The 21,080-nt window shown below is 43.0% G+C and overlaps 1 protein-coding gene across 2 annotated transcripts; it reads left to right on the forward strand.

Moving 5' to 3' along the window:
- Window positions 1-1,005: 1,005 nt before the first annotated feature.
- Window positions 1,006-20,038, forward strand: LOC106613796 (mesoderm induction early response protein 2). Of its 2 annotated transcripts, XM_014216413.3 has the most exons (13): window positions 1,020-1,503; window positions 3,645-3,795; window positions 6,738-6,863; window positions 9,495-9,609; window positions 10,437-10,540; window positions 10,652-10,721; window positions 10,844-10,995; window positions 11,937-12,018; window positions 13,095-13,189; window positions 13,446-13,576; window positions 15,729-15,838; window positions 16,292-16,389; window positions 17,859-18,069. In XM_014216413.3, exons 2-12 carry the CDS (start codon window positions 3,769-3,771, stop codon window positions 16,345-16,347), a joined length of 1,068 nt encoding a protein of 355 aa, XP_014071888.1. In that variant the 5' UTR covers window positions 1,020-1,503; window positions 3,645-3,768; the 3' UTR covers window positions 16,348-16,389; window positions 17,859-18,069. The 2 variants fall into 2 exon arrangements, with proteins under 2 accessions (XP_014071887.1, XP_014071888.1); XM_014216412.3 differs by lacking the exon at window positions 16,292-16,389 and having other exon boundaries at window positions 1,006-1,503; window positions 17,859-20,038.
- The last annotated feature ends 1,042 nt before the right edge of the window (window positions 20,039-21,080 follow it).

Below are 21,080 nucleotides of genomic sequence, written 5' to 3' on the forward strand. Positions count from 1 at the left end.
GTCACAGTGACAAAGGACAGCACGTGGCCCTCCACCATATACGCACACGCACACACAAATACAGATTCATCATAGCCCCACACAGCACACTTACATAGAGGACATCAGGGTACCTTATACCAGAGGCATTCAAAGAATGACAATCTGTGGCTGTCACAGAGTGCAAGACAATTTACTAAGTTATGATTGAAATGATAGAGTTATTACAGTACATGAAGAAAAACCTTGTCTCCTCCTTAGCTACTGAATTCTTATCATACCTGCTGGAATTTTGACCACACAAGGAAATTGAAGGAAAACAAAGAGGAGACAAATCGAGAATACATTCTCATGGACACCTTTATTTCTCTTTGAAATCCCTTCCTTTCTCCCCATTGCTCTTTGTTTAGTTTTGCCCCTTTACAGAGCATGTACAACACAGTGTCTACCTCAGCATATTTCTCTTCAGGTTGCCTCTCTATTTCTGGCATGTAGCAAAGGTTTTGCCTGGTCATTTTTGACTTGCTGATTCCTGTCTGATCCCGACTGGCCATAGTAAGTTGACACTTTGTGATAGGCTCTTCCTCCTTCCATTTATTATTGTTTGAAGTAGTCTACTTTCAGCCTTGTCATTCAGTTACTGTTGGCTCATCTTATTTAGTTGACTATGTCATTCTATATACACCACAATGCAGTTCTCACTTTCTCAGTTTGTGTAGGGTCACCATTTAGGACTTATAAAAGGGTCATATTGCTATGTCATACATTCACATACATGTATTTGTCTTTCTCTATCTCATGGAAGCACTGGGGACTGGGGAAGCCTTCATATTCCCTCTTATACCTTTATCAGTTCTGACCATTTCTGCCCCCTCCCTTCATACAGTATACATCTCCCATCCAATGAGATCAAGGCAGTGACTATGTAACATTGGGTCACACACACTCTAGGAAACATTTATGTGGGAGTCAAACAAAGTTGTATTTTGTCTGTTGTCTTTTTCTGCTATCTAGAGTGACCATGATGTTCCTTATAGCTTGTCTGCCAAAGTAGGGTACAAGCCTACTGGAGCCTACTCACATGGGTAGACCATAATTCTTTACTAAACTAGATGACTGTCAATTCAATTATTGGGAAAATATAGCCCATGATAATCAGATTGGCTACATTGGCTATTCAGGGTCATAGGTGAACAAACATGTGATATCAATTTCAAAGGACTACTTTACAAACATCTGAACTGCAATCATTGTGCTTTGTTCGTTATTTTCAGCAAGAGGGATGTCAAGTTTATGAACGCTTGTAACAATACCAGACGTCTGTCTGAATAGTACACGGGGTACTGTCTCATTTCTTTATTTTTTCATGTAGTTTACTGTCATCGCGGTTGCTGAAACGTTGCAGCAATAAAATAGGTCTGCTGTTGCTGAGGCTCGGCGACTGGCTGTACATAGGCTAGACTAGAGCCATAGCTCTACAACATCCGGGCATTCCTCAGCCTGCGCAGAAACGGAATGGCGGAGGTAAGTGAGCAAAAAGGCTTGGGGAGGAACATGAGGACTAATGATTTTGAAACAGCTCCGCATTTGAGAGCCTCTGTCATCCTAGACGGCAGATATCGATGTTGGCAATCGTATCAACGGGTTACGCAGGGATATGAGTTAGCTAGCCATGGGTTGATAACTAACGAAGTAAAATGGGGGTATTTTGTCCGTCTCGCCTCTCCGCGTTCTTCGCGTTAAAAAGCCATTCCCAATTTGCCAGATCGTGCGCTATAGAAAACAATGGGAGACCGGCTGGACGGTGGTGCAGAAGAAGTGGTCCAGGTGTGCTCCGTTATAGCAAGGCATTTTGACTGCAAACTTTGAGAGAAGTCCGACTTATTTCAGATACTCTCTTGGTGTCTTTTCGGGTGAAAACGCAACCTCTAGAACTATTTCCTCTCTCGGGTCATTCGTGTGTCAGAGGAAGGAACGTTCAGCACCAAGTTACAGGAAAGCGCCCTGGCCCTGGTCAACGCGTCCTAAAGTGGAGTGGACCAAGCTTTACAAAGTGGCCATAAACGTAGAGCTACCAGGCTGTCACTAATGTATTGTTTGTGAGAGTATCCGACCAAGAGTTTTAAGTAGACCACTGCTCTATTTGCTTAAGGTCAAAGGTAACTCTTGAAAGTTGTTGTAGCCCTGAACTAGCTCACCTGATTGACCAAGTCAAAGCCTTGATGATTAGTTGACAAGTTGAATCAGGTGTGCTAGCTTTGGAATAGATCAAATCCATGGTGGAACGGCTGGGGGTCCCACAGGAGATGTTTGGGAACCACTGTCATAGGTCAACTCGTCCTATCTTCATGGATTATCTTTTTGGCCAAACAGTCACATTTTTGTAATACCATTAGTTTCCACTGTTGGATACACTTTGACCGTTCTTTAATTCATGAGTGGCTGTAAGGCAAGTAGAAAGACTGGTAACACTTTACTTAATATGACAGTTGGGCCTATGCATTATTGGTTCGAGCCCTGAATGCTGATTGGCTGACAACCATGGTATATCAGACCATATACCACAGGTGTGACCAAGCATGTAATTTTACTGCTCTAATTACATTGGTAGCCAGTTTATAATAGCATTAAGGCACCTCTGGGGTATTTGGTATATGGCCAATATACTACAGCTAAGGGCTGTGTCTAGGCACTCCGCGATGCTTTGTGCATAAGAACAGCCCTTAGCCGTGGTATATTGGCCATATACCAACCCCCCCCCCCCCCCCATGCCTTATTGCTTAATTATAAACTGGGTTGTTAGAGCCCTAAATGCTGATTTGGCTGACAGCCGTGGTATACCATGGGTATGACAACATTTATTTTTACTGCTCTAATTACATTGGTAACCAGTTTATAATAGCAATAAGTCACGTCAGGGGTTTGTGGTATATGGCCAAACTCTGCGTTGCGTTGTGCATAAGAACAGCTCTTAGCTGTGGTATATAGACAATATACCACACCCCGTTGGGCCTTATTGCTTTATTATAGCTCTATAATGCATTTGAGGACTTGTCGTAAGCAAGTATGACAGGTCTTATGTCTTATTATCATCTCATAATGATCCTGACTAAATAAAAGTAATTTTGAGTTGACAATTGACAATTTGCTACATTAAGACATACCATTATAATCAGACATGAAAAAGACTTATACATGCTTCAACAAGTAAGATAGCATAATATCTGTGGGCATTATACCTGTACTGTTGCTCCTCACACTATACCTGTACTGTTGCTCCTCACACTATACCTGTACTGTTGCTCCTCACACTATACCTGTACTGTTGCTCCTCACACTATACCTGTACTGTTGCTCCTCACACTATACCTGTACTGTTGCTCCTCACACTATACCTGTACTGTTGCTCCTCACACTATACCTGTACTGTTGCTCCTCACACTATACCTGTACTGTTGCTCCTCACATTTTACCTGTACTGTTGCTCCTCAGTCTGTGTGTGTGTCCAGCTGTCCACTGTAGAACCAGTCATCAGCACTCAATTTCAGTTGAAAAAGGGCTGTTCAGAAGAAGCCAAGGGTCAGCTGATCTATAATGGGATGAACAGGCACCTCTTGATCCTCCACGATGGTAACTGTGTGCGTGTGTGTGTGTGTGTGTGTTAGCTGGTTCGATGGGCTCTGGAGATCACAGACGCAGCCTAGTGGAGATCCTGAGGCAGGGCTATGAGGGGCCGGAGGAGGAGTCCAGGGCCCTAGTGGAACTGGAGAAGAGCCTAGGGGCCACCCAATGAAGATGGCAGCACGCCCCCACACTGTGAGTACAGTTCCTCTGGCATAAGGGCTTAATTTGTCAACCGTGTATTAAATTCTTACTACTGTAAATTCTGGTGTACGTGGAGATTCTAGGATTTGCATGCACAACAAACTGATCAAACTGTCGCACGCAACATATATGCATGTTTTCATTGATAAATCAGAGCCATACTATATTTACAAACCCGCCTGGAAAACAACCTCCATTCACCTTTTATGGTAACAAAAGCACCCTCATTTGCTGTATGATTTGGAGATGTTGGAATTGGGCCATGATAAAAGAAAGCGCAATGGCAAATGTTATTACATTTCTGTAGAGATGTGGGCAAAATGTTTTAATCTTTTGCAGTGATTTTTTTCAAACTAAAAACGCATGCCGCCTATAGTGAGTGCCAAACACTGGCCACGCATTCTGCAAGATTGATTGTCCTTTCAAACAATTAAAAAGTAAATGCTACAGCCCACACTTCTATGCAAAATACGAATTGTTCAATATTTTGTTTGTCAATAGATGATTTTGTTTCCTTGGTGTAGGCTCAGAGATTAAATGGGCAACATAGCCCATTTAATCTCTGAGCCTACACCAAGGAAACAAAATCATCTATTGACAAACAAAATATTGAACAATTCGTATTTTGCATAGAAGTGTGGGCTGTAGCATTTACTTTTTAATTGTTTGAAAGGACAATCAATCTTGCAGAATGCGTGGCCAGCTTCTATCGCACAACAATGCTGTAGCCTACACATACTTTCAAGTATTTTAAATAGGCTACCAGTCTATTTACTTTCGAGCATGCTTGGCTATAGTATTGAATGAACGATTGATAAATGGTAGCCTAATATTTGTTGTTTAGCGGGAATAAACCAGTCATGTCAGAAAAGGAGAGACATGTCCTGCAATATGATTATGATTTAGGCCTATATAAAAATGTAAAAATAACCTATGTGACTGACCGGCTTGATTCGGTCTTATGTAGCAACATTTGAATTGTTATTTTTTTACATTGGATAAAAGTAAAGACTCAGAGCTAGAAAATTGTATATCATAGACTACAGTTGAGGAACAGTGGGAAAGTAATTCTGCTTTGAAAGTTGATAAACTTGTAACCCCACTTTTGAGAAAATGGCCCTTGAATGTTTTGGTACACCTACTGGAGAGCCCTGCTTTGTCTACACCCATTCAGCATTGTTCACACCCTCTTAAGCCTTAGCCCAAACCATCTCTTTAAGGATTGATATGTGAGGCCATATGCTAAACAGAGTGAGTATGACGGTAGTGTACTAAACAACCAAAGATTTCAAGACTAAAGGCTGGTTTATACTACGTCTATCAACATGTCTGTAGACGGTTGTCGCAGGGACATCATGAACATTCTATTGTCGTCCGACATCAAACTTGTCGTTATGAAAAAGTATAAACACAAAAACGACAGGCTGCATAACATCAGCAGCCTGGTTGTCCATATAGCATAATTGGTGTATGTTTACACCGAATAACCCATCCGTTTAAAAATGAATTTAGTATATGTCAATCTAGCAAACCAGGCAACTGAAAGCAACTTTTTAAACAATGTTTTGGTTTGTTTCTAGTTTGTTAGCTAGCTAGTTACTGTAAAGTTAGCTGGCTAGAGCCAGTTCAAATGACCATACCATATAGGTGACAACGTCTTAAATTTAGACAATTTGTATGAATTATTACAGAAAAATAAACTCACAACAATATCAATATTTACAAGTTAATGGCGAGCTAATTACGGAAAATAGGTTATGGTTGTTAGTGTGACAAAATAAAAGCACGGCATTCTACCGGAGAATTTTAGAACTTGGACTCTGTCTCGTTGGCCTAACGTTATATCCTAATTTGACTTTGGTGCAGGTCATGTTGTTCTTCACATTACTGTCTCTGGTAAACACACACTGTCAAATAAAATCAAAGTTTATTTGTCACATGCACAGGATACAGAAGGTGTAAACGGTACAGTGAAATGGTTACTTGCATAGTGGAGTCTTTTGTTAAGACATGTAGCTAGCTAGCTTAACAATTAACCATAATCCCAATTCATAACGTTACTACCCAGCATGAATCTGCAGGTAGCTAAAACTAACCAACTAGGTTCAATGTTAGCTAGCTAGCTAACATTAGGCTATAACTAGCAATGCAAATGGCTCTGACAAATAATAATATGGCTCTGACAAATAAATAATATTACTACACAGATCATACATGTAACGTTAGCTAGCTAGCTAACAGTGCAGTTTACCTAACAATGAAAACAACTTTCTGACAAATTAGAAATACAGAATATCTTAAAATGTAGCTAGCTAGACTCTCTTACCTGTATACATGGTTCAACGATTTTCCCTTTCTGTCACAGATGCCATGGTTGCCCTTAGTTTGAAGATGTAATCCTGAGACAGGTGTTTTATACAACAGTGTGTTCTCTTTTCGACTCCCTCTGCATATTTGCAATGAAACGGCAGAATTTTCTCCATCTCCTTAGCTATCATACTCTGCTTCCACCGGACATTCCACTGATTTCAAAACTCGGTCCCCCTGAAAATTAGCAACACTTTTGCAGTTCTTCGTGATTTCTTTTTTTTAAAAGCAGAATTATAAAGGATTACCTACACATGCTGAGCAGCTCATGTTATAGACAGAAGCGTGCTACATGACAGACCAATCCGAGCTCATCTCTCGACATGTCCAGCCCAGCCATTACCTCAGTCAATCATGGCTAGCGGGAAGGTTCCTGTATTTTTTCCGTGGCTAAACCAACTAGGTTCAAAAGCCTGACCACACTGCACCCCTCCAGACCAGTAGGGAATAACATTATTCTATGTAATAGATTATCAATTATTCCATAATTCTAAATTATATCGCCCAATCCCACATTGACCCAGAGCGATCACTCTCTCTCTCTGTCCCCCTTTTTCTCTGTATAGGGCAGTGAGATGCCCCTGGAGGAGCTGCTGGCGCTGTATGGCTATGAGGTGTCTGACCCCCTCCTACAGCAGGACAGGGAGCCCAATGAGCTGTCAGCCAGTCTGCCTGACATGACACTGGACAAGGTGAGACCTGGGTATACCTAGACATAGCTGAGACAGATAACTGAAAACACAGCCAGAAAAAGCATCAGAACAAGGGTGCCGAGTCCCTCAAATTCCACAGTCCAGACAGTTTTTGTTTCTTCTTAGTACTTCATTGATTAATTTGTTAGTAATTGGTTATTGGTGCACCTACCTAGTTTTCCAGGCAGAAATCAATCAATAGTTAAAAGGCAAGGTGGAAAACCAGCATAGAGTATGCTGTAAATCAAATCAAATCAAATGTATTTGTCACATACACATGGTTAGCAGGTGTTAATGCAAGTGTAGCAAAATGCTTGTGCTTCTAGTTCCGACCATGCAGTAATATCTAACAAGTAATCTACCAATTCCACAACAACTACCTTGTACACACAAGTGTAAAGGAATGAATACGAATATGTACATAAAAATATATAAATGAGTGATAGCCCAATGGCATAGGTAAGATGTAATAGATGGTATGGAGTAGAGTATATACATATGAGATGAGTATTGTAGGGTATGAAAACATATAAAGCAGCATTGTTTAAGGTGATACATTACATCAGGATGGCAAGATGCAGTAGATGGTATAGAGTACAGTATATACATATGAGATGAGTAATGTAGGTTATGAAAACATTATATCAAGTGGCATTGTTTAAAGTGGCTAGTGATACATCTAATTACATCAAGATGCAGTAGATGGTATGGCGTACAGTATATACATATGAGATGAATAATGTAGGTATGTAAACATTATCTAATATAAATAATATAAAGTGGCAAGTGATAAATTGATTACATCAATTTTCCCATTTTTAAAGTGGCTTCCCTGTGGCTCAGTTGGTAGAGCATGGTGTTTGCAACGCCAGCATGGTGTTTGCAACGCCAGGGTAGTGGGTTCGATTCCCACGGGGGCCAGTACGAAAAAAATAAATAATAATAATATGTATGAAATGTATGCATTCACTACTGTAAGTCGCTCTGGATAAGAGCGTCTGCTCTTTTTTTTTTTTTTAAATGAATCAGTATGTTGGCAGCAGCCACTCAATGTTAGTGATGGCTGTTTAACAGTCTGATGGCCTTGAGATAGAAGCTGTTTTTCAGTATCTCGGTTCCAGCTTTGATGCACCTGTACTGACCTTGCCTTCTGGATGATAGCGGGGTGAACAGGCAGTGGCTCGGGTGGTTGTTGTCCTTGATGATCTTTTTGGCCTTCCTGTGACATCGGGTGGTGTAGGTGTCCTGGAGGGCAGGTAGTTTGCACCCGGTGATGCGTTGTGCAGACCTCACTACCCTCTGGAGAGCCTTCCGGTTATGGGCGGAGCAGCTGCCGTACCAGGCGGTGATACAGCCCGACAGGATGCTCTCGATTGTGCATCTGTAAAAGTTTGTGAGTGTTTTTGGTGACAAGCCACATTTCTTCAGCCTCCTGAGGTTGAAGAGGCGCTGCTGCGCCTTCTTCACCACGCTGTCTGTGTGGGTGGACCATTTCAGTTTGTCCGTGATGTGTACGCCGAGGAGCTTAAAACTCTCCACCCTCTCCACTACTGTCCCATCGATGTGGATAGGGGGGTGCTCCCTCTGCTGTTTCCTGAAGTCCACGATCATCTCCTTTGTTTTGTTGACATTGAGTGTGAGGTTATTTTCCTGACACCACACTCCGAGGGCCCTCACCTCCTCCCTGTAGGCTGTCTCGTCGTTGTTGGTAATCAAGCCTACCACTGTAGTGTCGTCTGCAAACTTGATGATTGAGTTGGAGGCGTGCATGGCCACGCAGTCATGGGTGAACAGGGAGTACAGAAGAGGGCTGAGAACGCACCCTTGTGGGGACCCAGTGTTGAGGATCTGCGGGGTGGAGATGTTGTTACCTACCCTCACCACCTGGGGGCAGCCCGTCATGAAGTCCAGGACCCAGTTGCACAGGGCGGGGTCGAGACCCAGGGTCTCGAGCTTAATGACGAGTTTGGAGGGTACTATGGTGTTAAATGCTGAGCTGTAATCGATGAACAGCATTCTTACATAGGTATTCCTCTTGTCCAGATGGGTTAGGGCAGTGTGCAGTGTGATGGCGATTGCGTCGTCTGTGGACCTATTGGGTCGGTAAGCAAATTGGAGTGGGTCTAGGGTGTCAGGTAGGGTGGAGGTGATATGATCCTTGACTAGTCTCTCAAAGCACTTCATGATGACGGAAGTGAGTGCTATGGGGCGATAGTCATTTACCTCAGTTACCTTAGCTTTCTTGGGAACAGGAACAATGGTGGCCCTCTTGAAGCATGTGGGGACAGCAGACTGGGATAAGGATTGATTGAATATGTCTGTAAGCACACCAGCCAGCTGTAATTGTCGTGGAGCTGTGTACTCCTGCATTCAAAAGCATTGCATGATACATGTTTTGGCATTGACATGATGTCTATTGATTCTTTCATGGATAATTATGACTTGGTCCGTAAATAAATTAATTAAGATTGCCTCTTGATGGCCTGTCTTGTCTATAAACACTCAGAAAACATGACAATTACAGAATCACTTTCATATATCATAAATGCCATTTACTTTACTGTGTGTGATGCTGAGAGAAGGTAGTGGACTGTTCCATTGAGACAGTAATGGACTGTTCCATTCTTCCAGGACCAGATAGCTAAGGATCTGTTCTCAGGAGAGGATGAAGAGGAGTCATCAGCTGACGACCTCACTCCCTCTGTCACCTCCCATGCCTCCGACCTCCTCCGCCGCCACCTAAGAGGTACAACCAATGATGTCATATACAGTATCATACTATATAATGGGTATGACACACTTCCTCCCTTCCCAGCACAGCTACCACTTTCCATTAACAGACCTCCACCCACCCAGCCCACCACTCAGGAGAATCCCCTTCCTGTCATATGACATCAATATATTTTTTTAAATGGTCCGAGTGCTCTTTTATGGCAAGACTGATTTGTTGTACCGGGAAGGTGTTATTGGGTAGTATTATGAGAATGCTACATATTGGCAGTGGTGTAAAGTATTCAAGTAAAAATACTTTAAAGTACTACTTAAGTTTTTTGGGGGTATCTGTACATTACTTTACTATTTATATTTTGGACAAATTTTTACTTTTACTTCACTACATTCCTAAAGAAAATAATGTACTTTTCCCCCTGACACCCAAAAGTACTTGTTACATTTTGACTGATTAGCTGGCGAGGAAAATGGTTCAATTCACACATTTATCAAAAGAACATCCCTGATCTTCCCTACTGCCTCTGATCTGGCTGACTCACTAAACACACATGCTTTGTTTGTAAATTATGTTGGAGTGTGCCCCTGGCTATCAGCAAATTAAAAACACAAGAAAATGATGCTGCCTGGTTTGCTTAATATAAGGAATTTGATGTGATTTATACTTTTACTTTTGGTACTTACGTATGTTTAAAACCAAATACTTTTAGACTTTTACTCAAGTAGTATTTCACTGAGTGACTCACTTTTACTTGAATCATTTTCTATTAAGGTGTATTTACTTTTACTCAAGTATGACATTTGGATACTTTTTCCGTAACAAATGTTCCCATTTTTGTTCTCCAGCCCATTCCCTGGCAAGTGGAGACAAAGGCACTTTAGTCAGCACCTCAGAAGAAGATTCAGACAATGATGACGACACCTCCATTCCCTCCAATGATGGACGCAAGGTGAGATACTGGGGCCCACTGAACAGCGCTCAAATCCCCTACGATTACTCTTTAGGTAAATATAAAAACCTGTTGTCTGTGTGACTGAAACTGTGGTTGTTCTTTTACCAGGACATCATGGTGGGCTCAATGTACCAAGCCAAAATCCCTACTCTCAGCCTATACTCAGACCAGGAGAGAGGTAACCCCAAATTTCCCCTTTCAGAATCAGTGCATATTTTGGATTAGTGTGTTGACACTTTTTGATTCGCCTCCATCTCACAAACATCCTTTTACCTGTGTCTCTCCATCTCCTGCTCCCAGTCTATGAGAATGAGGACCAGCTCCTGTGGACCCCAGACATGCTGTCAGGCCAGGCTGTAGAGGAGTTCTTACTGAGTGCCCAGAGATGGGGAGGCCAGCAGGGCGCTAAAGACACCCTTATCACTGGGGACATAATCAAAGACAATGATCAGGTACTGTAGCGGGTTGGGGGCTAAAGCAGGAACAGAGTGGGACTTAGTGGGGCTAGAGCTATACTGAACAAAAATATGAACGCAACATGCAAGAATTTCAATTATTTTACTGAGTTACAGTTCATAAAGAAGTCAGTCAATTGAAATAAATTCATTAGGCCCTAATCTATGGATTTCACATGACTGGGCAGGGGCGCTGCTGCTATGCCCTCCCAGGCCCAGCCAATCAGAATAATATTTTCCCCGCAAAAGGGCTTTATTACAGACAGAATACTCCTAAGTTTCATCAGCTGTCCGAGTGGCTGGTCTCGGATGATCCCGCAGGTGAAAAAGCTGGATGTGGAGGTCCTGGGCTGGTGTGGTTACATGTGGTTTGCGGTTGTGAGGCAGGTTGGACGCACTGACAAATTCTCTAAAACAACATTGAAGGCGGCTTATGGTAGAGAAATTAACATTAAATTGTCTGGCAACAGCTCTGGTGGACGCCAATTGTACGCTCCCTCAAAACTTTAAACATTTGTGGAATTGTATTGTGTGAGAAAACTGCTCATTTTAGAGTGGCTTTTTATTGTCCCCAGGACAAGGTGCACCTGTGTAATGATCATGCTGTTTAATCAGCTTCTTGATAATCCATCCACCTGACAGGTGTGGCATATCTTGGCAAAGGAGAAATGCACACTTAACAGGGATGTTAAAAATTTGTGCACAACATTTTTGAGAAATAAGCTTTTTGTCTGTATGAAACATTTCTGTGATCTTTTATTTTAGCTCATGAAACATGGGACCAACACTTTACATGTTGTGTTTATATTTTTGTCCAGTATACGTTTGTTGGCCAATTACCTTTGTTTGAATGTTGAGTGACTTCTACACAATTCACATTGTGGTCGAGGTCACAGATTTCAGTCACAACTGTTTCCCCTTTTTTGTCTTTCCCTCAGGCTCTGTATGAGCTGGTGAAATGCAGCTTCAATGCAGAGGAGGCACTGAGGCGACTGCGCTTTAATGTGAAAGTATTCAGCGGTAAGACCTTTCACTACACATTTACTACTGCTGTCTAGTGTGTATTGGCATCTTACTGCAATACTTTACTAGTAACAACAACTCTATAAACTAATATCAATAATAACTCACTAGTGGAAGCAATTGATTAATTAATTCAACTCAATACAATTTTGGTTGGGGTGGTGGTGGTTGGTCCTCATAAACAAAATTGTATTGAGTTGAATGAAGATCCTTCAACTCAATAACCACCCCTGTAAATCAAAAATGTGTTGTTAATGCTCTCCAGCTGTTTAGTCCCTGGATGCTACTAGTATTTTCAATTTCAGAGCATTTAAAAAGATGTCCCAAATTTTTGGTGGGATCATGGAACTTACATTTACATGACATTTTAGTCATTTAGCAGACGCTCTTATCCAGAGCGACTTACAGTAGTGAATGCATACATTTCATACATTATTATTTTTTTTTCCTCTACTGTTCCCCGTGGGAATCGAACCCACAACCCTGGCGTTGCAAACACCATGCTCTACCAACTGAGCCACACGGGACTTCTTTGGTATCTTTGGAACTTCCTCTGCTTTCCCTTGGAAATGCAATTATTTGATAGACCTAACATGAACCCATGTTACCAACAACTTGAAAATACACTCATTCTATATAATGGCCTAGGTCAAATATTTAGGCTAAATCTCGGGGCTATATTCACAAAGAGTCTTATATCTTATTCGTATCAGCAGTCCTACCCTGAAACCCTTTTTGAATATGGGCCATGGTCTGTCATCTTGACTAAGGCTATAAAATGTTTTTGATCTTGCATTTCCGTTGTGCACATCCAAGCTGGGAGTGTAGGTGAAAATGTAGCCAATTGTGCCAGCTCCAGTGTAGGCTGACAAATGATTCATTGTCTTGGGTATTATTATATAGATAATGGAAATCATTGCATTCAAACTTTGTGGCGCTTATGGGGTGAATGGATTTACAGTTATCATCTTGACATGGTGAGTTACTGTAATATGGCTGCAATATGAGTTACAAATAATTCAAGTCTGCTTTTAGGGTATATTCCCACCTAACTGCTGTTGTCTTCTGTGTAGAGGAGCTGTGTGCCTGGAGCGAGGAGGAGTGTCGAAACTTTGAACATGGCTATCGAGTTCATGGGAAGAACTTCCACCTCATTCAGGCCAATAAGGTGAGCAGAACAGAAACTTCCATCGTCAGGTTTGGGGAGAACCTGATTTGCTACAAATCTGAAATTCTCTGTTTTTCAGTCATGACATTGACTGGTATCATACATTACCCCTTAAATGCAAATGTTGACCGCTGCTTCATCATAACCTGAGGCATAGCTGAACAAACCTGCTTGTCTGCATTGATCAGACAGGAAACTCACACAACTCATCTCCATACTGCAGCAAACAGTAAACCACACTGTGTTTACATGTCAGGTACGCACACGGTCGGTGGGGGAGTGTGTGGAGTATTACTACATGTGGAAGAAGTCGGACCGCCATGAGTACTTTACCCAGCAGACCACCAAGCTGGGTCGCAAGAAGTACAGTCTGCAGTCAGGGAACATGTAAGTAGCACTGCAGATATGAGACGGTCTATCTCAATGACCCTTTCTCAGGGATGCAAACTAGTCACCTTTCAGCAGAATTCACCGTTTTGAATCCAAAATAGTTGACCTACGTGATTTGTGTAGATCCGATGAGAAAAGTTTGGGTGAGGGGTGGTTTGGATGACTACTGGCTGTATGTGAACGAGTGATGCGCGTTTGGAGCAGTACTGGCTGTATCCAAGGCTCAGCCAATCATTCACATAACAACAGAATGCAGGACAAGACTGAAGAGAGAAGATACGACCAATGTGCTAGTTACAGCGTCAGCGTGTGCTCTGGAAAGAGCCATGGAAGGCAGTTTGACTGTTCATTTACAGCAGCGGGTCCCCTGAACTATAACGAAGAGGTAGGTGAGAAGCCTGACGACGGAGACGGGGGTGAGAAGGTGATGAAGCGTACTTCATGAGCTGTAACCGAAAACTGTCATTTGGAAAGTTTGAGATGAGGGAGAAAGTGTGGTGGAACAAGTATTGTTAGCATTGTTAAGGATCTTGCTAGCTGGGTCGAATTATCCGTTAGCTAGCCAGATAAATGTTGAGCAACATTAGCCAACTGAACTGATCAAATAATTTAGTTTATGGTGTGAAAATTAGCTGGCTAAAAAAGTCAGACAGCTAACGTTACAACATCAGATGAGCTAATGTTAGTAACCTAACCAATTCTCTATAGTATTAACTGGTAACGTTAACGTTATACGACTCTTTGCCGTTCCTCAAGTTATAACGCGTTAGTTACTTACTGGACCCTGGCAATCTGTATGAAATGTTAACGTTAACTAGCTAACGAACTAACTACTATCTGTGTGAACTAATGTTTTCCCTCTACAGTAAGTTATGTGGTTAATTTTTCAGAATGAGAGAATTAGGTGAAAATGAGGCGCTTGTTAAACAGTTAAGTGTTGCTGGAGCTGGCCCTGGCTTAAACTGGATGCTACTATAGAGGTGAAAGGAACACCACACACTTTCCCTCTTTCTCACTTTTTCAATACAGTGGATAAAAAGGGGTATGCCAGGTATACTCTGCCTGAAAGAGATCAATTATACCAACACATGGTATCATGCTCTGCTGGCACATTGTAGAACAGATGTCCACAGGCAGTAAGTGTACAATGTAGTAATATGCAGTGTAGCCCAAAGATATTGCTTTTGTTGTGTTGAACTTGACAGTAACACTTGTGTGTGAGTGAGGCGCGATTATTAAAATGTTTTACATGGTGAATGTTATTTTTGCACACATGTTGGCTTGTGCACTTGATCGATGTCTACTATACTGGCCACTATAATAGAGCAAAAAATAGAATGCCTGTTTGTTTCATTCTATTTCTACTTAAGATGTTTTTTTCCCAAGTGCAATATTTATGTGTGTGGTCACAAGCGTTCCAATATAGAGGCTGTCATGGCTAACTGCAATATTAGTGTATTGTTTTTTTTCTCAAGACTTGAGTGTCATTTGCAGTAAAATCTAGGCAACACATATCATTGAAATGCTTCCTTTGCATTTTTAGCTGAGTTAGGTTCACATTAACCACTTTTTATTTCACACACAGAGACTGATCATGTAGATCATATTCTTTGTTTAATTAGTTAAAACCTGCATTTCCCCCTGGCAAGGATTTTTTTGCATGATTCAGTGCAAAAAAGAAAAAGTGTCACCTTTTTGGGCCCTCACCAGTTTGTATCCCTGCTTTCTAGACTTGACACTCAAGCTGCATTTAAATGCCAGCTAAATTAGCACATGCCCCCATCATGTTGTTGTTGTAATGATCTTCTCCTTGGCATGACATTGTTCTCAGAATATATTATTTAAATATGGTGTAGGAAAAGGAAATGTGGACACAGTGTGGACACAGCAGACATATCTTTACCATGATGGGAATGTGACAGCATCATCTTTATCAGAACAGGAAAGCTGCATGTAAATAACAGGTGTAGAGACAAGTAAACAATATAACCTCCCAATTGTCATTGTTTTCAGACCAGAGATTTGTTTAATGTTTAGTTGATATCATGCTGGGAGTTTGAAACTCAAAACAGAAATGAATGTTCTTCTTGGACAAGCTCATGTGCAGTTGGACCTGTTCACACAAGTTTCCTACTGTGTTGTCTTCCAGGGAGGATGGAGAGCAGGATGGAGAGCAGGATGGAGAGGTTGGGGAGATGGAGGGGTGCTCCCAGATTGAGCCCCACTCACCCCCACCAGTCATGGACCTGGACAAGCAAGGTAACCCCTGGTTCCTAGCCTTAGCCCCAGCCTTAGTCCCAGCCCCAGTCCTACACCTCAGCCCTGGCCCTGATTCCTGCCCCAGATCATTTTACTGAGACCGACAGACCACAAACACTACAGCTTGTTTGAAGGACTGAGGTCATAAGAGTTAGCTAGAACCATAAGTGATAGTTGTATGCCCTCTCCTCTGAAGTCGCAGGCATCCACCCACTTGCTGTACCATTTCAAAGATATGTCATGCCAAATCACCCCATATCCACCTGTCTCTGTCTTTATTACTTGAGTCTTATCATTTATTTTCTTGATTATATTATTTGTCTGTTTGATGGGTTGTGTTTATTAACATATGATTTAAAGCATTTTATGTATTGTTTTATGTGTCTGTTTTCCCATTGCTTTGTGTGTGTTTGTCTGTGGTGTTTCTACATGTGCGTTGACATGGCGTTGCAGAGGAGGAGGGCCGACCCCGTCGCAGACGAACGCCCCGCTTTCTCTTAAAGCCCTGAGCTCACTACACACAGGCCACTCTAATCAGGCAGGGCCACCAGGTAAAGACTCTAATCAGGCAGGGCCACCAGGTAAAGACTCTAATCAGGCAGGGCCACCAGGTAAAGACTCTAATCAGACAGGACCACCAGGTAAAGACTCTAATCAGGCAGGGCCACCAGGTAAAGACTCTAATCAGACAGGGCCACCAGGTAAAGACTCTAATCAGACAGGGCCACCAGGTAAAGACTCTAATCAGACAGGGCCACCAGGTAAAGACTCTAACCAGGCAGGGCCACCAGGTAAAGACACTAACCAGGCAGGGCCACCAGGTAAAGACTCTAATCAGGCAGGGCCACCAGGTAAAGACTCTAACCAGGCAGGGCCACCAGGTAGACTCTAACCAGGCAGGGCCACCAGGTAAAGACTAACCAGGCAGGGCCACCAGTTAAAGACACTAACCAGGCAGGTCCACCAGGTAAAGACTCTAACCAGACAGGGCCACCAGGTAAAGACTCTAACCAGGCAGGGCCACCAGGTAAAGACTCTAACCAGGCAGGGCCACCAGGTAAAGACTCTAACCAGGCAGGGCCACCAGGTAAAGACTCTAACCAGGCAGGGCCACCAGGTAAAGACACTAACCAGGCAGGGCCACCAGGTAAAGACTCTAACCAGGCAGGGCCACCAGGTAAAGACTCTAACCAGGCAGGGCCACCAGGTAAAGACTCTAACCAGACAGGGCCACCAGGTAAAGACACTAACCAGGCAGGGCCACCAGGTAAAGACTCTAATCAGGCAGGGCCACCAGGTAAAGACTCTAACCAGGCAGGGCCACCAGGTAAAGACTCTAACCAGGCAGGGCCACCAGGTAAAGACTCTAACCAGGCAGGGCCACCAGGTAAAGACTCTAACCAGACAGGACCACCAGGTAAAGACTCTAACCAGGCAGGGCCACCAGGTAAAGACTCTAACCAGACAGGACCACCAGGTAAAGACTCTAACCAGGCAGGGCCACCAGGTAAAGACTCTAACCAGACAGGTTAGTGTCTTTTTTTGATATGAGGTCAAGTTTCATGTGGTCAGAACTAGAGGGTCTTTTCCAAAATACTTTTGAGGGCATTATGATTCTCAGGCCAGGAAGTTGAAAGTATGAAATATAAAATACTAAACCATAATCAAATCTCAGGGCTCATGAAAATTATTTTATTGGAGGCTTAGCATTTTAGAAATGTTGTATTGGCTTCCTCTCAATACTTTCTGAATTGTAACCTAAAATGATTGATGAGTAAAATGATTGATGAGTTTATTTACATTATTTTTATAATTATATTCTAATTATCTTACCATGTTTACCAGCTTTGTTAAATTGTACTTTGTCTGTAAGTAAGATTTTGTATAGAGCTGATTGTAACGTTAAGGAGAGAAAAAAGGGAACCACTGCCCAATGTCAATGTCAATGATGACTCTGTCAGTTACCATTGAGGTAGTGCTTGTTCAAGTCCCTCTTTGTAATTCTTCTCTCCTTGTCTAGATGCTGAATTGCAGACGGAGGTGTTGGAGCTGTGTGGTGCTCCTTGTCCCAGCCCAAGCCCACAGAGGGAGCAGCTGTTCAGCCACTTATCTCCACTCCCCTCTCTGAGGGACCTGCAGGAGGATCCCTCTCTGAACTGTCATAGCCAAGGCCGCTGTCCCACCTCTCCCCCTGCCCAGCTCCACCCCTCCCCCCGGCCCTGCGGCAGCCCCACATCCTCCTCAGCAGAGCCTCATCTCCTGGGTTCTGGCTTCTACCAGCTGCAGCTGGGGCCCTTCCTTCCAGACGGCCTGTCCATGGGGCCAGAGGGTGGGGCCTCTCAGAGGCTGCAGGTGGACTTCTCCCTGCCCTCCGTCCCCCAGCCCCCACCCTTGCCTGCCATTGCCCCATCCTCCTCTGTCACTTCTGACTTTGGGGCCATCAGCAGTTACCTGTGTCCCTCGGCCCTGTGCCCCCCTCCCGTCCAGCACTCCCGCTCTCTCACCCAGTGAGGGGAGGAAGAAGGGTGTCTTTACCCTGGAGAACATTCCAATAATGCCTGGGTTGTTTGTACTTCTAAGTACTGCCAGTTGAAGCTAACTTGGACCAGAGGTCATCCATGTGATGGTGTGAAGCTCCCCAGGAGAGAAACTGTCTTTTTGCGTGGGAGATAGGCCTACCTGTATCAGAGTGTTTACTAGGGGACACCCACTGCTCACAAGCACAATGGCTTACCTACCTGTCTATTCTGGAAGGGCAGTAGTTCTACCGAGACGTTCCCAGTTCTTAGAGAATTCTTAGATATAATGTTGGGACTGGAAAAGCTGGTGGGCTCGTTGATGGCTCCAAGGCCAAAACATTTAGCCTGATGTTTGTTGCAGTGGCCTCGTCCAGAGCAGAACTAGAGACTGTGATTTAACCTCCCTCACTGATTTCCCAACATTTACTGGGAACAGTGAGCAGCAGACAGACAACATGACCTGGAGTCCTTGATGCTGTATTATAGCAGATGTCCACAAGAGATGTTCTCCCTCTATATCAGTTCTGATAAGGTTGTTTTTACAAGCAGGGTTCAGTCTGCACTTGTATGACTTATCACAACTCTGACTGTGGACCTCTTAGGTAGGATCTGCCTCCCTGGTTCACTGTGAGAGCTTCCACCTCTCTTGAACATCTACAACTGAAACTGAAGGTTTTGTATGCAGTACGTTTAAGAGGAAAGATCTGTATAGGAATACCATGAAACTATGCTTTTGAGATTGTCACAATGTTTTTATTTTATTGTTCTTTGTTCCCAGTTGTTCAGGTATTCATTGGCAGGTTTGCAATAAGGAACCTGAGTTTGTGATGGGAGTCCTTGTGTTCTCTCTTTCCAGTTTATGTTGACGTTTAAAGGTCTTGTACAGTACCAAACTCCCACAATTGCCTGACAACCACGGTAGGCACGTTAGCCTGTGTTTTGCGCATTATTGTACATGCTACTGTAGGTAAGTCACTGAATACACAGGTACTGTAGCCTCTGGCTTCTTCCCTGTCTCTCAACTCCAGTTTTTGTGTGATTTAAGGTTTGAATATTGCCCTTAACCACCCATCCGACCTTGTGGATAACAGTCATGGAAAAAGCCCAAAGGCATTGAAGGACATCGACCCAAAGGGGGTGTGTTCAGAAGGGTGAAAGGTTATGAACGTTGCAGATGGAGAATGTGATATACAGAGCTAACACGCTTGCTTATTCTGTACCGTTGCACCCTCCTGAACAGACCCCAGGTTTCACTGATGCTGTACTGTATTCTGCCACTAGAGGACCTTGGCTGTCGCCTAGTCTGAAGAGAGCCTGCCTGCCTGCTTTGTTCCCCCTGCTCAGGGGGAGAGAATCTGTCCCCTATGCTCTCTGTCCCGACGGCAGGAAAACTCAATTTCTTTATTTATTCCCCATTTTCTATTTTTATAGGTGGGGTTTTCCCTCTACTCCCTGCTCTGACCTGAGCTGTTCTAGATCTGTTTGTTTTTGTTCAACCGTTTACAGGAGATTCTGGACGTTGACTATCAGGACAGGAAGGGGAGTAGAAACACTGCCTTTTGTTTATTCTTTTTTTTAGCATTTATATCCTACTGCTTCTGTTTATATTGGTTTGTAATTATAATATTTTGTAAAAAAAAGTACAAACAAAATATATTAAAAATGTTGACAATTAATGAAAGTCATTGCACACATACACACACCAGTACTTGAATCTTAGTCTTGTGTGCAAATCTGTTTTGTACTTTAATTCAATTTCCAACAACATTGTACCCACCTGAATCTCTTGTGGACAGACTATGTATCTGACCGAATTATGCAAGATTTTAATTCTGGGCTAACCAAGATTGTACCAAAATGTTTTTACATATCCTGTGATTGGGTGGTGCCAGTATAGTAGCTGAATAACCCACGGCATTGTGGAGATCTGTAGTTATTCAGAAACTTGGTTAACCCAGAATTCACACTGAATAACCCAGTAGCAGAATAACACATACCCAAACAAATCTCCACAGTACTCATGTAATGGCCTTACACTATGCCTACAGTATAACCAGGCTTCAAATTCAACTGGATATTCTGTACATTTCTGCATTACATTATTTTGAATCAGGGTCTGGTTTATTTGAACTGATGCAACAGAGAGCAAGAAATTACAGGCTTACTTCCTCAAAGGTAAACTCAGGAATTATTCTTAATTCCTTGGAAAGTGACTAAGTGACTGACGGGTGAACACTAGCAAGGAGTGATAACCATTCATTAGGAAATGCGGGAGGGATATGGCATCCACTAATTGCCATACATTGTTTTTCTAATGTGATCTGAGAGGCTACTACAGGATACTGTCATAACTGTGTGTGGGGGGGGGGGGGATAAGTTAGTAAGGTTCTTGGGACTGTCACACATCTCTACATACTGTCTACACATTTATATTTACGTCATTTAGCAGACGCTCTTATGTGTCGTGTGACTCCGAGGACACCATCCGTGGTAGCGGACCCCTTTCTAATGAGGCGTGTTGAGATTTGTTTACACAGGCAAGACAAGCTTCTTATAACCCATATCTCAGGCCAATGAGAGGGTTCAGATGGGCAGACTCAGGGTGCTGGAGTTACAGGGATTCACCTTAACTCAGGGTGCTGGAGGTACAGGGATTCACCTTAACTCAGGGTGCTGGAGGTACAGGGATTCACCTTAACTCAGGGTGCTGGAGGTACATGGAT

Source organism: Salmo salar, chromosome 10 (genome assembly GCF_965601325.2).
Source record: "Salmo salar chromosome 10, fSalSal1, whole genome shotgun sequence".
NCBI lineage: Eukaryota > Metazoa > Chordata > Actinopteri > Salmoniformes > Salmonidae > Salmo > Salmo salar.

What these genes read in the sequence shown, in the direction of transcription:
- LOC106613796 (XM_014216412.3), top strand. Translation starts at nt 3,769, where the DNA reads ATGAAGATGGCAGCACGCCCCCACACT. An exon ending in TAATCAAAGACAATGATCAG is followed by an intron (nt 10,996 to 11,936) that starts GTACTGTAGCGG and finishes TCTTTCCCTCAG; the next exon opens with GCTCTGTATGAGCTGGTGAA. An exon ending in ACCTCATTCAGGCCAATAAG is followed by an intron (nt 13,190 to 13,445) that starts GTGAGCAGAACA and finishes TTTACATGTCAG; the next exon opens with GTACGCACACGGTCGGTGGG.